The 12,814-nt window shown below is 42.1% G+C and overlaps 1 protein-coding gene across 2 annotated transcripts; it reads left to right on the top strand.

Moving 5' to 3' along the window:
• The first annotated feature begins 444 nt into the window (after positions 1 to 444).
• On the top strand, positions 445 to 12,460 carry AK3 (adenylate kinase 3). Of its 2 annotated transcripts, none has more exons than XM_071580020.1 (5): positions 445 to 551; positions 5,785 to 5,904; positions 8,833 to 9,005; positions 10,634 to 10,752; positions 12,109 to 12,460. In XM_071580020.1, exons 2-5 carry the CDS (start codon positions 5,844 to 5,846, stop codon positions 12,257 to 12,259), a joined length of 504 nt encoding a protein of 167 aa, XP_071436121.1. In that variant the 5' UTR covers positions 445 to 551; positions 5,785 to 5,843; the 3' UTR covers positions 12,260 to 12,460. The 2 variants fall into 2 exon arrangements, with proteins under 2 accessions (XP_071436121.1, XP_071436120.1); XM_071580019.1 differs by lacking the exon at positions 445 to 551 and adding an exon at positions 1,214 to 1,657.
• Positions 12,461 to 12,814: the final 354 nt, after the last annotated feature.

Below are 12,814 nucleotides of genomic sequence, written 5' to 3'. Positions count from 1 at the left end.
ACAAGAGCTGAAAACAGAAAGCTGAATTTCATTAATATCTTGGCTTTAGCTCTGCTTTCTATGGGATTGCTTTTTCACTGTGGCTTTTCTGATTCACAGTGGTCAAGATCCATCAGCATCTACAGAACCTTCAGCAGGAAGTCTCGCTTCTCTGGCTGTGGACAACACTGAACACTCGGGGAATGGAAGTCTTCTGTTTGGGCGAAAACATTTTGTTCTGCTGTAGCTGAGAATCACTGAATCGTATCTGTGGGAAAGGAGTTCTGAGTGTCGTTTGTAAGAACACCGCTCAAAACAAAGACAACCTGCAGTTTTTCACATTCAAGTATCTTGAACAAAACTCAGGCACAGCTCGTTGCAAATGCGGCTTCCTGCTGCTAAGCAGTTGGAGCTTACTTGTGAGAGACCAGCAAAAGCTGGATTGCAGCATGGGGTGGAAGGACGGAAGCTGAGCAGCACAGCAAAGTCTGTCACAGTCTCAGGGAACGGGGTCAGGCCAGTGACAGCAACGGGACGTGCCAGCAGCCCAACAGTCATCAGGTGACAGGCAGGTAAGGAGCCATATCCCAGGTCAGCCTGCGAAATCCTTATGACAGTTCAAGGAGATGAAGGTGTCACTATCCCTGGGGGTATTTAAAAGCCGTGGAGATGTGTCAGTTAGGAACATGGTTTAGAGGTGGACTTAGCACTGTTGGACTTGGTGACCTTCGAGATGTTTTCCAACCTAAACGATTCCCTAATTCCATTACTGACAATGGAAACAGGCAGGGGCAGAGGGTTCCAGGAGCGGCCAAGATGGGTCTCCTGGGCAGAGTGGCATGGGGATGCTGGTCAGATCCAGTTCGGGCCATGATGCACTAATGCGACCTGATGCGACTTTCTAAAATGCAATTTGCTTTAGTTATCTTATTATTATTTATTCATCCTTCGCTCCCGCCGTGCATTTACGTACAAGACCTTTCCTTCCTGCCCCTGACTGACAGCCAGAGAAGCGGCGGCTGTCTTTCCCTGGGAGGCCCGGCCCGGCCCGGCCCGGGCTCCCGTGCGGGGAGGCGGCGCTGCTCCGCTCCCTGCCCGTGCTGTGCGGGAAAGCGGCGCTGTGGGAGGAGGCGGCGTTGTGCGGGGAGGTGGCGCTGTGCGGGGAGGCGGTGTTGTGCGTGGAGGCGGCGTTGTGCGGGGAGGCGGCGTTGTGCGGGGAAGCGGCGCTGTGCGGGAAGCAGCGCTGTGTGGGGTGGCGGCTCTGTGCGGGGAGGCAGCGCTGTGCGGGAGGCGGCGCTGTGCGGGGAGGCAGCGCTGCTCCGCGCCCTGCCCGTGCTGTGCGGGGAGGCGGCGCTGTGCGGGAGGCGGCGCTGTGCGGGGAGGCAGCGCTGCTCCGCGCCCTGCCCGTGCTCTGTGGGGAGGAGGCGCTGTGCGGAAGGCGGCGCTGCTGCGCGCCCTGCCCGTGCCGTGCGGGGAGGCGGCGCTGCCCCCGCGCCCTCCCGTGCGGGGCGGTGGCGGCGGAACAGCGCGATGGTGGTGCCGCCGCTGCTGCGCGCCGTCATCATGGGCCCGCCGGGCTCCGGGAAGGGCACCGTGTCCGCGCGGATTATCAAACACTTCGGCGTGATGCACCTCTCCAGCGGTGACCTGCTGAGGGAGAACATGCAGAAGAAGACAGGTGGGAGTGGGAATGGCAATGGGGAGGGGACGGGACTTGGAGGATGTACGAGCGTCCCCTGCCCCCAATCCGCGGGAACAGCCCGGCAGGAGCTCCCGCGGGGCAGAGCCCCGCGCCGGGCAGGGAACACGCCCGCGGCAACAGTCCTGCTCCCAGCCCCACTGCTGCCCTCCATTCTCCCTCCGGGCAGCCCTTGCGAGCTTCTGAAGAGGTATTGGTGCTCCCAAGTGCCACCGCTGTGCTCCCCCGCACCCAGGTACGGGCTGGATGACTTCACACAGCTCCCCTGCAGGCGCCAGCGAGCTGGGCCTCCTATCTTCAAGCTGTCACTTCGCATCCTCCTTGTGAAGGTGTATGGAGTTATCTGGGCTTATCCCGTCTGCCTTGTTTTGTTCCACTTCACTGTTTCCTCCTCTAGGTGCTTTTCGTAAGCACTCAGTACTTTTTGTAGGTGTTTCTAATAGCTCTGATAGTTTCTGATAATTGTTCTAGCTGGAAGCATCTTAAAAGGGAAAAATAGTCACACTTAAAAAACAGGCAGGGCAAGAAGAGGGGTTGTGGGCAAGCAGACTTTTTCAGATCTCCATTTCCTGCCTAGAAGCTGAGACACCTAGAATTATTTACAGCTATTCCAAAATTAGAAGGCCTTGTCCCAAACAGGCAGGCATAATGGTATTTTTGAACTGCTTATCTTGTGCTTTTAAAATTCTTGATACTGCCTTACAAGTTCATACTGTGCTTGGGTTTCGTCATGGTCTGTGTTTGCATGTAGTACTGCTTGTTTTGGGTAATGATGTGAATTATTCTTACTATATAGTTCTGGCTTGACCTCTGGCCTCTACTGAGATGCCACAGGCCCTCTCTCTAGTGGATTTTTGCAATGATGAGAGGTCTTCTTCTAACTTCCACACCTGCTATTCCTTACGGTGGGGTGTGAAACCTTGTAAGGACCATTTCAGGTTCCCTGTGATGAAGTGAGAGTTGTTATTTCCAGCACTTTAAAGCTCAGAGGACTGCATTCACTTGTGAATATCATGGTATTGGTTACCCTTAGGTAACTGGCAATCTCTTTATTTTTGGAAACTGATAAGCATGTTTGAAGGTGAAAAATTATGTGCATTGTGATATCAATTGTGATGTGATTCCCATATCTCTTCACACAAATTCTGTTTGCCCAGTAAGAACAATGACTTTGGCACAGTGACCAACTTTACTACAGGTGATATCTGCAGGTTAAACATTTGCTAGGAACACCTTTTGTGCAGGTGTATCTGATCATATGCATGCTATTTCTGTCTGTTTGGTTGCACAATCAAAAGTTTTTATTTACTGAGGGTCACAAAACTATTCTTTTATGAACTTTCAGTGTAAGACCTAGTGGGAAGCTGTTTCAGAAGATGAAGGAAATGTGCTCTTTTTATCAAGTGCTTTGGGGCTTATGTTATATACTAAATACTTTAGGGTTTGTGCTCTTTGAATACGTCTTGGAAGCAAGATCATAAAGCCCCAGAATCAAGATGAAGAGTGTGTGAGAAAAGGACATTTCAAGAAGAAATACTGCATTGCTTGATTTGAGGAGGGAGCCATGAAGTGGTGGAAAGAAGTGATTAGGCAAAATATTCTGTGTGGGTTGGACAGATGAAAGAATGTGAAGCAGAGCAAGGTGTGAAATGAAAATGTAGCAGAGATGTTAAAACCCTGAATGTGACGAGAGGAGCCAGTGGCGGATAGTTTTCTCTGACTTCACTAGCACGAACTTAACAGAACCTGCTACAGAGTTTTTCATTCACTAATTAAACCAGATAAAGTTCTATTGTAATTTCATTGAAAGTCCGTCGCTGGTTGCAGAAATGGTCTGGAAAGGGTTGAGATGAAGTACGAGGTAGCAGGAATAAGTAGTACACTGAAGATAGGAAAATGACTGAGAGGCAATTCAGAGAGCTTTGACGACTTTAATCAAGGGAAAATGTTCATGAGTTTTTGATCATAATAGAAGAGTCCTGCAATTCCCAGGATGGGCAGTTAAAACACTTAGAAAATTAGATATAATTAACTGTAGTTATATGGTGCAAATTTTCGCATTTGCTATCTTTTGAAAATGGACATTGGTGAAAAGTCCTGTTGAAGGTTTGAGTGTCTGTAGCAATTTGCAATTATTACCACATTCTGCTGCTTTGGAGAGCGGAGGGTCTGTGACCACTTCTGTGGTGCTAAGGAAACTATTGCTGATTATGACTAGAGCTTGTTTGCTGTAATGTGGTGAGAAAATGCTGGTCTTTTGTAAACCCATGAAACATGGGTGCCTGCTATCACCTAGAAAGGAAAGAAACCTTGTGTTGCCTTTAATTCCAAAAACTCCCATCCCTGTAATGGTTTCAGACCCAAGGGGAAAAAACCTTAGAACTAAATAGAACCAACATCACTTCACAAAATCTCACTCCCAAGAGCAGAGAAACAATGTAAAAGCTATGATCTAGTGTACAAAATTTTGTCTAATATATAACTATTTGAGTACAGTGGTGCCTATTTTTTCCTTCTGTAATAGTAACTTTCTAAATGACCTGAGTTCTGTAGAGAGAGGCAAGAAGCAGTGTGTTTCCAACTCTGTTGACCTAATAATAGGACCTCACAACTTGCTGTATTCTAAACCTCTCTGGGCCCAACACCACATCAGTCTTGCCATGGTATGTTAGAACTGTTGTCTGTGAACCTTTCCTCGCACATATTTTTAGATTATTGTGGCTAGAGCAATACTGCCATGTAAATCAGTAGCAGTTCCAAGCATCAAGTACACATTAAACTATGTAGAGGTGATTTATTCCTCCTCCTAAGCCTTACTTCTGCAGGGTATGTGGTTTAAAGTGCTCTAGAATAGTAAAAGATCTGACTTGCTGACCTTGAAGAAGGAAGGTAGGGAAAAGAAGATCTGCTTCATACCCAGGCAGACTTAGTACCTGTTTCATGGTCTTCATACTTTTCAAGGCCTGACTACAGATATGAGCACCCAGTAAGGGGAAATTGTCTCTTCATTGGTTTTTTTTTTCTCATCACTAAAGCTACTGTTTGCATCTACTACTTTTCAGTTGCCTTATCTGAAGAAGAGCTATTGCACATTCCATGCATAGAGTGATGAAATTAGCAATTTTCACTGCTTTGTGCTGAAAGTGGCTATATCTTGTGTTGGTATGTCAGTCCATCCCATTTTCTCCTCTTGTTTAGTTTTCTGTAACTAGATCTGAACTGTCTGCAAGTAAAGGCTTCTGCAGATCCAGAATAAAACCAGTCTAGCTGCTACTCTGGGTGTCTTAACATAATTGGGTAATTGTTTTATAAATAAAAACTATGGAGACTTTGTGCCTGGGACACAAACAATTGAATTTCTTCATGACTGTACCCCTTATTTGGGTGAATGACAGCATGCTACTGCCTGTCATGTAGGAGCGTGGTGTGACGCCTAAAACTGTGATGTGTGGGTGTAATTTTAGCGAGCCAGGGGTTAAATGACTGGTATTAAAGGTTAGTCAGTTCCATGGGAAAATACGACTGCCTGTGTGCTCCCATAAATAGTTTACAACATCTATAAACATCCTCTTGTAACTCTAGTAATCATAAAAATACATGTCTGGCAAGCATGTCCCACTGCATACTTCTCTTGTAAATGCCAAAGATGTTTCTCTTTGTAGTGAAGTCTAAGTGTAAGTTAGTAAGTAACTGAGAAAATAACTTTTTACAGGAAATCTGAGGGCTGATATCTTAACAAACTAGTAATCTTTATATTTCTTACTTTGAAGACTGTTTTGTCTAATGGCCTTTCCTGATTTTAGTTTTTTGAACTTAATATTTCAAATATTTACTAGTAAACTTATTCAGAGGGTATGGGGATAGAGGTGTGTTCTTCCCTGTTGCCATCTGTCAAGCTACAGACTGAGCACATTAATCTGATACACATTTGCAGGGTCAGATCCTAGCTGACATCTGTTTTTTTTAATTTGAGCAAGCCTACTGTCTGTCTTGTTTACAACTTTTCTATCCCATCCCAATCGAAACAAGTTTTTTGCAGGCTTGTGGGAGGTCATTGCTTGCTGGAGGTCAGAGATAGTGTAATGCATCTTCTTTTACTTTTGCAGAAGTTGGAATCCTTGCCAAGTCGTACATTGATCAGGGGCGGCTTATTCCAGATGACATCATGACACAGCTAATGCTGAACGAGCTAAAAGGTCTAGATCGGTACAACTGGCTATTGGATGGTAAGTTAGCATGTTTGATATCACTATATATGGGGAGAAAATCTGCTCTGGAAAGCTTGGAGTGCTTTGGTCACTTGTTAACAAGCTTGTTGTGAAACTTTCAGCAGCTAATCTGCCTCAGTTTCTTTGGCTGAACAACGTTTTGGTTCCATCCTGCCTTCAGAACATTACAGGGATATTTAACTCATGTTGAAAAGGGCGGTTCAATACTCAAGTAAAATTTCAAAACTGGCAGTTCTGATAGTTTTTATGACATTTCCCCCTTAAAATATTCATTGAGAAGTTTCTGTTTTTAAAGCCTTTTTCTGTTAAAGTCCTTGGGGAATGAAAACTTTTGAAGGTGTGGCTAAGGAATTATTTAAATAGAAAGATAGGCGTGTGATGGCAGTAACATGGAAAGTATGGAAAAGTGCCACAGCAGTGTGGTGTGTAGTAAGTAATTAACAAAACCATTGCTTAGTGCTTTAAAGGGTCTCTTTCACTTGCTGCTGGGTTCTGTTCTCTACAGTGAACTGTTGTACATTTCTGCAGTCTAAGCTTATTGCTTCAGCATTCACACTGGAGAGAAAATGCATTTGCCACTGTCTTCTTGAACTGGTTGGCTCTTGTTGTCCCACCCCTTGAGAGTACGGTTGGATGCACAGCACAAAGACAGTGTCTAGGCTGGATGTGTGTGTTTTAGGACTCTATTTACAACATGTCTCAGTAGATAAAACTAAAAAGTTATTGGTGTGGCCTTCTTTTTTGGGGGGAGTGAAAAATCCCCAGTGTTCTTTGTCCCTTAGTGCTTTATTATAATTGCTTCTAAGTACAGTGATCTGTTCTGGTGGCTTAGCCACAGTAATTCCCATAGTAACCAACACAATGAAACCTAATCAGTAAAGCAAAGAGCTGCAGATAGTTTTTTTTGAACTTTAGTTCCAGGACCTGTGAATGCACACTTCCAGCCTTGTGGATCTGGAGTTTTAGCAGCATAGCTCTACACACTGGCAGCTATTAACAGAAAAACTGTGTGGAGGCCAAAAGAGAATAAATAATTTTCTACTGCATATTAATATGCTGCTGCCTTTGAATTTTTGGAGCAAAGATTTTGTCTGCATCAGCATTTGGAATAAGACTCATTGAATTACATTAGGGTAGATCTAGTGTAGTGGGCTCTGTAGGAACAACGCTGTTCTGCTAGAAAACGTTATCAAACTAGAGATTTTGGATTAACTGCAATGCAGAATAATCAGTTCAAGTCAGCTAGCTCAAACTAGAGTTGCTGAATTGCTTGTATGCTCACTAATATTTTCCCATGGAACTGAATAACCTTTAACACCAGTTATTTGGCCTCCTCGCTCACTAAAATTACATCCACACATCACAGTTCTGGGTATCACATCATGCTCCTACATGACAGGCAGATACATGTCATAGCAGATGTAGCAGTCAAAATCATATGTATTGGTGGGTATAATCTGCTTAGATTTATGTGTTCCTGGAATCCTCATAATTCATCATATCCTTGTAGACTTTTTCCTGTATCATGAAAACATTCTATGCAGCAAGCACTGGTTCAATTTCAATGAAATGGTTTTGTAAAGGCATTTTAGTTTGTTGACAAAGTTTCTCATTACTCAGTCCCACAGCAGACTCATTTTCCAGCCGCATAACTTAATGCGTGCTGGCTGCCTAGCTTGCCAGTAGTAAGAACAGCAGTGCTGAAGTCATGGCTCTCCCTCTTGTTCTTAATGTTTAGAAGCACTTCCATGAGACAATGTGAATGTTTGAGAAATAGGATGAGGGCAGCTGCTGACTGTGATGCAAACCAGGTGCATGAGACAGTGCAGAAGACAGAGCTTTGTCTGAGATAATTAGTCCTTTCCTTTTATAATGTTTTAGACAGGACACAGTAGCCTTGTGACTTCTTTTTTTTCCTGTGGTAAGGCTAGTTCCTTTCTGGTTCTTACTCAGGCAATGGACCGACCAACAAATGTCATGCAAGAAGAGTTTCTGACGTTTGTGCCTATCAGTATTTGCCTTTAAGGAGAAGTTTACTTGTGTAGCATAGTAAAAATTACAAGCTACTGAATTACATGAGACTGTGCTAGAGCTATGTTCTAGTGAACCTATAATGCAGCAGGGTGTTCTGCAGTAGCTTTGACCATGGAAGTTCTTATGCTCAATTTTTCACTTTAAATCCTTTGTGGAGACCTTGGCTTTCTTGTTGTTTCCCACTGCACCCCTTCATAAATTCCACTGTTTCTCTAGTAGTTGAAGGCACACAGTAGGGAGCTATGGAGTTCATGGGGCAAGAATGCAGTGTCTTTTAACTGAAGACAGGTTCCTGTTCAGCCTGAATATTCTCACAGTGATCATACCCGAGGACAGTTTGATACACTACAACTTCAAGAACCCCTTTTAAACCTATTCTTTTATATAAAATTAGTCCTGTGCTGCCTATAGTAAATATATTTGACTTACTGCAACTGAATAAAATAGGTTTGTAATGGTCACTGCCTTGAGCCAGACTTACACAACTATGGGAATGAGAGATATCACAAATGTTTCTAGGTTGTTCCAGACATCTGAGTGAAGCTTTTCATTGGAGATTTTATTGTCCCAAATGCATATACAGTGCTTTTGTGCAATGTAGTGGTATGTGTTACCTATGAGTATGGGGTCTTTTTGCATTTATTTGTTACACTGTTGGGAAGATGGTTAATTGAAATGAGGAAATGAAATCTGGGAGGCATTTAACAAGTTAAAATGCCACAACACATTGAAAAATACTTGGAAAAATCTGATGTCTTTTCAACCTTTAGAATATGATAATGCTTTTTCTTTTTCTTCTATTTGACAATTATTTTCTCTAATGACTGAATCCAGGTAATTTTCACTATAACTTTACTTTTGGAATTTTATAGAGTTGTTTCCTTTAAAAAGGTTTCCCCAGAACAGTCGCTCAGGCAAAAGCCCTGGATAAAGAATGTCATATAGACACCGTGATTGACCTAGATGTGCCATTTGAGACCATAAAATGTCGCCTCACAGCACGTTGGATCCACCCTGCCAGTGGTAGAGTCTACAATCTTGAATTCAGCCCTCCCAAAGTGCAGGTAAGAAATACATGTTGGTGTGGCACTAAATAAAAGCTGCATTTGGTAGTTGAAGTAAAATATTGTTTGCATTTGCTTTTTCAAAACACAGTAGATCAGAAGAAAAGGGCTCATTTCATCTCTTGGGAGCACAGAATCTTTCTTTTAACACCCAGCCTCTGAGGGTATGTTGTGACCTGGTAGAACCTCAAGCTGATGGACAATGCATTTGTACCATGCAGAACTGAACACCATGATTTTTCATAAGCTCTTGTTAAAGCTGTTCACTGATGTGGAATACTGTCTGCCTTGCACAGTGGCATAGGATCTAGGCATACTCTTAGCCTGTTTGCAGCCTGTACAAGTCAAAATGTAGTTTCCTTTTCCTTCCTCCAGAAGAGTAAGTCTTTGCATCTAGGAAGCAGGCCAAATCATCAGTCAGAGGAATTCAGTTAATGCTTTCCCTGTGCTTATATTTAACCAGGATAGGTAATTTCAAAGGAAGAGTTGCTGTACTGCAAAATTGGATGTAGAAAATTGCAACTCAGGGAAGCTTCTCAACAGATCTAAGAGGTCATGGCTTGAGATATCCTAAAGAGGAACTTAAAGATTGTACATTGTTACCTTAAGGTTTCTGAAGAACTAGGATTTGCCTTAGAGCAACTCGGCTTAACCTGTATCTCATCCACAACTCTAACTAACTTAGCTGTTGTGGCATCACATTTCACCTGGAAGATTTATTTTACATCAGAAACACACTGGGCCCTGTAGTTTTTGGATTTCAGTGTTGCAGAACAAGAGGCCAGCTTGAAGTAGCAGGTAAGCACTGGAAGTGAGCAACTGAGAGCATTGTCTTTGTTTTGTTTAAAGCAAGGTGTTTAAAATCATGGTTATTTTTATTTGCGGAAGAGCACAGGCAAGCTGTAACAGAATTATCAGACCTACCAAAGAGTAGGCTTCAGCTGCCAGAGCTTTGCTGTTAGAAACACTGCTTTCCTTTCACTAATTAGCAGGCACGTCACAACATAGTAGATTGCATTATGTAACTGAAACATGGAATAGAACTGAACAGGTGAAATACGGTTGTATCTAATAGACCTACAAAATGTTTACTTACTTAATAGGAAAAAGACATATTATGTCCCTACCCCTGTGGGGAAAGCTTCAGCTGACTTTTCCACCATTTTTTTATACAGCTGTTGCCAAATGATAACTCTTCCGTTTTGCAATTTAAAATCAAAGGGCCATTAACTCCTTTGTCCATTTAATATCATCTAACAAAGTTGGTCTCTTATTTCCTGTTATGCAGGAACATATTACCAACAATAATGTTTTCCTTTGTACGTGAAGGTTTTATATTTTAGACTATTCCCTATATTCCATGAATGCTCCAGAGGATAAATTAGTCAGGTTACTGTAATCTAATGTCTGCTGGCAATCCTGAGAAAATGTTTGTAACTGACGTACTGTTTTACTGGAAATTCAACAATTTGTATTCCAGATAAGATGCGAGCAGCAGCCTTTCTCTACATAAGCAGAAATTTACACCCTAACTGACCACTGATTATAACTTAAATAGAAAATTACACAAAACATATTTAACCAGAAACAAGAAATATGCTTCAGTGTTTGCTTTTAACCATGATTAGGGCATGGATGATATAACTGGTGAGCCACTTGTTCAGCGTGATGATGACAAGCCAGAGACGGTTAGCAAGAGGCTGCAGGCTTATGATGCACAAACAAAACCTGTTCTAGAATATTATCGGTAAGTAGTAAAATCTCTTCTTCCATATTCTAAAAGCTCATTTCACACTAGCATAGCAAGGAACATATCCCTCCAGTTACAGAATATATTATACCACAACAGAGAATGTAGTGTGGGTAGCCATGTAGCTTTCATGGACTCAAAAAGAAATCAACACAGTAGAATGAGTATGTTTGTTTTACACTGTTGTGTGAGACATTTTCAGAACCTGCAGAGTAAAATAGCCTGTCACTGCAGTCATATTTAGCTTTATAAAGAGCACTATGCATTATTCATTACATCACAGTACTGTTCTGAGCAACACAGCTCTGGTCAGGTAACAGAGACAGTTCCTTTTTCTGGAACATCTTAACAGTATTTTTTGTCTTCTAAATGTATAAGTAGAAGCTTTCTAACAAGTGCAAGGGGTCAAGAAGTGATACAGAAACAGAGAAACTGTTTAATGAACATTTAAAAGTGGCTGTTCTAAGAACAAGCCTGTGATGGGCCCAGCTAGCAAGACTCTTTGGGAATAAGGAGCTGTTTGAGAATTATGTCATTTGCATTGTGAAGTGATAAAAAATTACTAGTCCTTTTAAGAGCCAATATTACACACAATTTCACCTACGTAAAGTAGCAAATACCACACTGCTAATACACAGGTAATAGTAGGTCACCATGCAGACCTTTACTCTTAACTTGCCTAGACAAAGAAATCAGACTTCTGATGACAATTATGAAGTGATTGTCCTTCTTCTATCTTTGTATCTACCATCCTTCACAATGTGCTGCCAGGACTGTTGAGCAGAACATCAGAAGCTCCGTCTTTGGTGTGGTTAACTTTTAAAGAAGTTTTTCTAGATTGACAGTGATATTCCTGATTTTTGTTAGATTTCTGAAGTGAAAATGCCTCAAAGCACCATAGTAAGACATAGGCCCAAGCTATTGTTATTATTGATAATAATATACTATACAGATAAAACTAGCTACTAATTCAGAATAACTTGATTGTGCCTGGTTATCTTGCTTGTTCTGATGCACATCTATGAGGTCCAACTTTACAATATCTGGGTTAGTCATAGTTGTTTGGATGACTGCTCTACAGCATGTGCTGTGTGACTACATTGCTGCTTATCTTTACCCTGTTTGTTAAGTGCTGTGCAGACAGCACTCAGCTTCATGAGCTGATGTGGCCAATAGCTTGCTGTTTGAGGCATAGAGAATGAATGTCCAACCTACATTTCTAATGCTATGGCTGTTCTTGGTGTTAAATCACATGCGCATTTGCTCAGTCCTGCCAGGACAATCTTGAAGTGAGGCAGAGATCTTGGAACAATTCAACAATTTAATTTCTGTAACGCTTTTTTTCTTCTTTAGGGAAAAAGGGTTGCTGAAATCCTTCTCCGGAACAGAAACCAATAAGATCTGGCCACATATCTATGCTTTCCTCCAAACCAAGTTGCCAGATGTGAGTCAGAAAAAGGCTGCCACTTCTGAAATAGATCAGACTTCTGCTCATCTGTCATAGCTCACACTTGATTACATGAGATTCAGCAATCAAGGATTCCTTGAAGTAGTCTATCAGACTGATGATTAATAAAGTTCAATACTGTTCTTAACTTACATTATGATAGAATTGTGTTGTCTGCAGTTCTCACTTTAATGCTTTATTTTTTTATATTATATAGACCTAATTTTAAAAATACAATAACTGACTTTAACAAAAGCAGCTACTCTCGTGTCTTTTATTTGGAAAATGTATTTGTAAATATTGACTGGTGAAGGAAACACTTCAGAATATAGCAGCTATAGAAAGCACATGGATTCATTTACTCACTCATTAAATGAAGCAATGAGAAGGATATGAAAGCACATTTTTTGAATGTGTGATTCATTGGGGCTAGTCAGAAGCTGTGGAGAACTATGACCACTATTCTGCAAAAAGCCATTTCAGACCAGAACTGGCATTACAGATAGGTTTTGATGTCATGGAAGAGTCATCTTCTGGTAGGTTTGCTTGCACAGATGTTAGTTGATTTTGCTTGGCTTAAATTACACTTACCACTTGCTTAGATGATTTGCC

This window comes from Pithys albifrons, chromosome Z, assembly GCF_047495875.1.
Source record: "Pithys albifrons albifrons isolate INPA30051 chromosome Z, PitAlb_v1, whole genome shotgun sequence".
Lineage (NCBI taxonomy): Eukaryota > Metazoa > Chordata > Aves > Passeriformes > Thamnophilidae > Pithys > Pithys albifrons.
The sequence above is the reverse complement of the archived record's forward strand: the minus strand, read 5'-3'. Positions and strand labels throughout refer to the sequence as shown.

Coding starts and splice junctions, on each gene's coding strand:
- AK3 (XM_071580019.1), top strand. CDS start 1,510: ATGGTGGTGCCGCCGCTGCTGCGCGCCGTCATCATGGGCCCGCCGGGC. Junction 5,905..8,832: donor GTACAACTGGCTATTGGATG/GTAAGTTAGCAT, acceptor TCCTTTAAAAAG/GTTTCCCCAGAACAGTCGCT. Junction 9,006..10,633: donor TCAGCCCTCCCAAAGTGCAG/GTAAGAAATACA, acceptor AACCATGATTAG/GGCATGGATGATATAACTGG.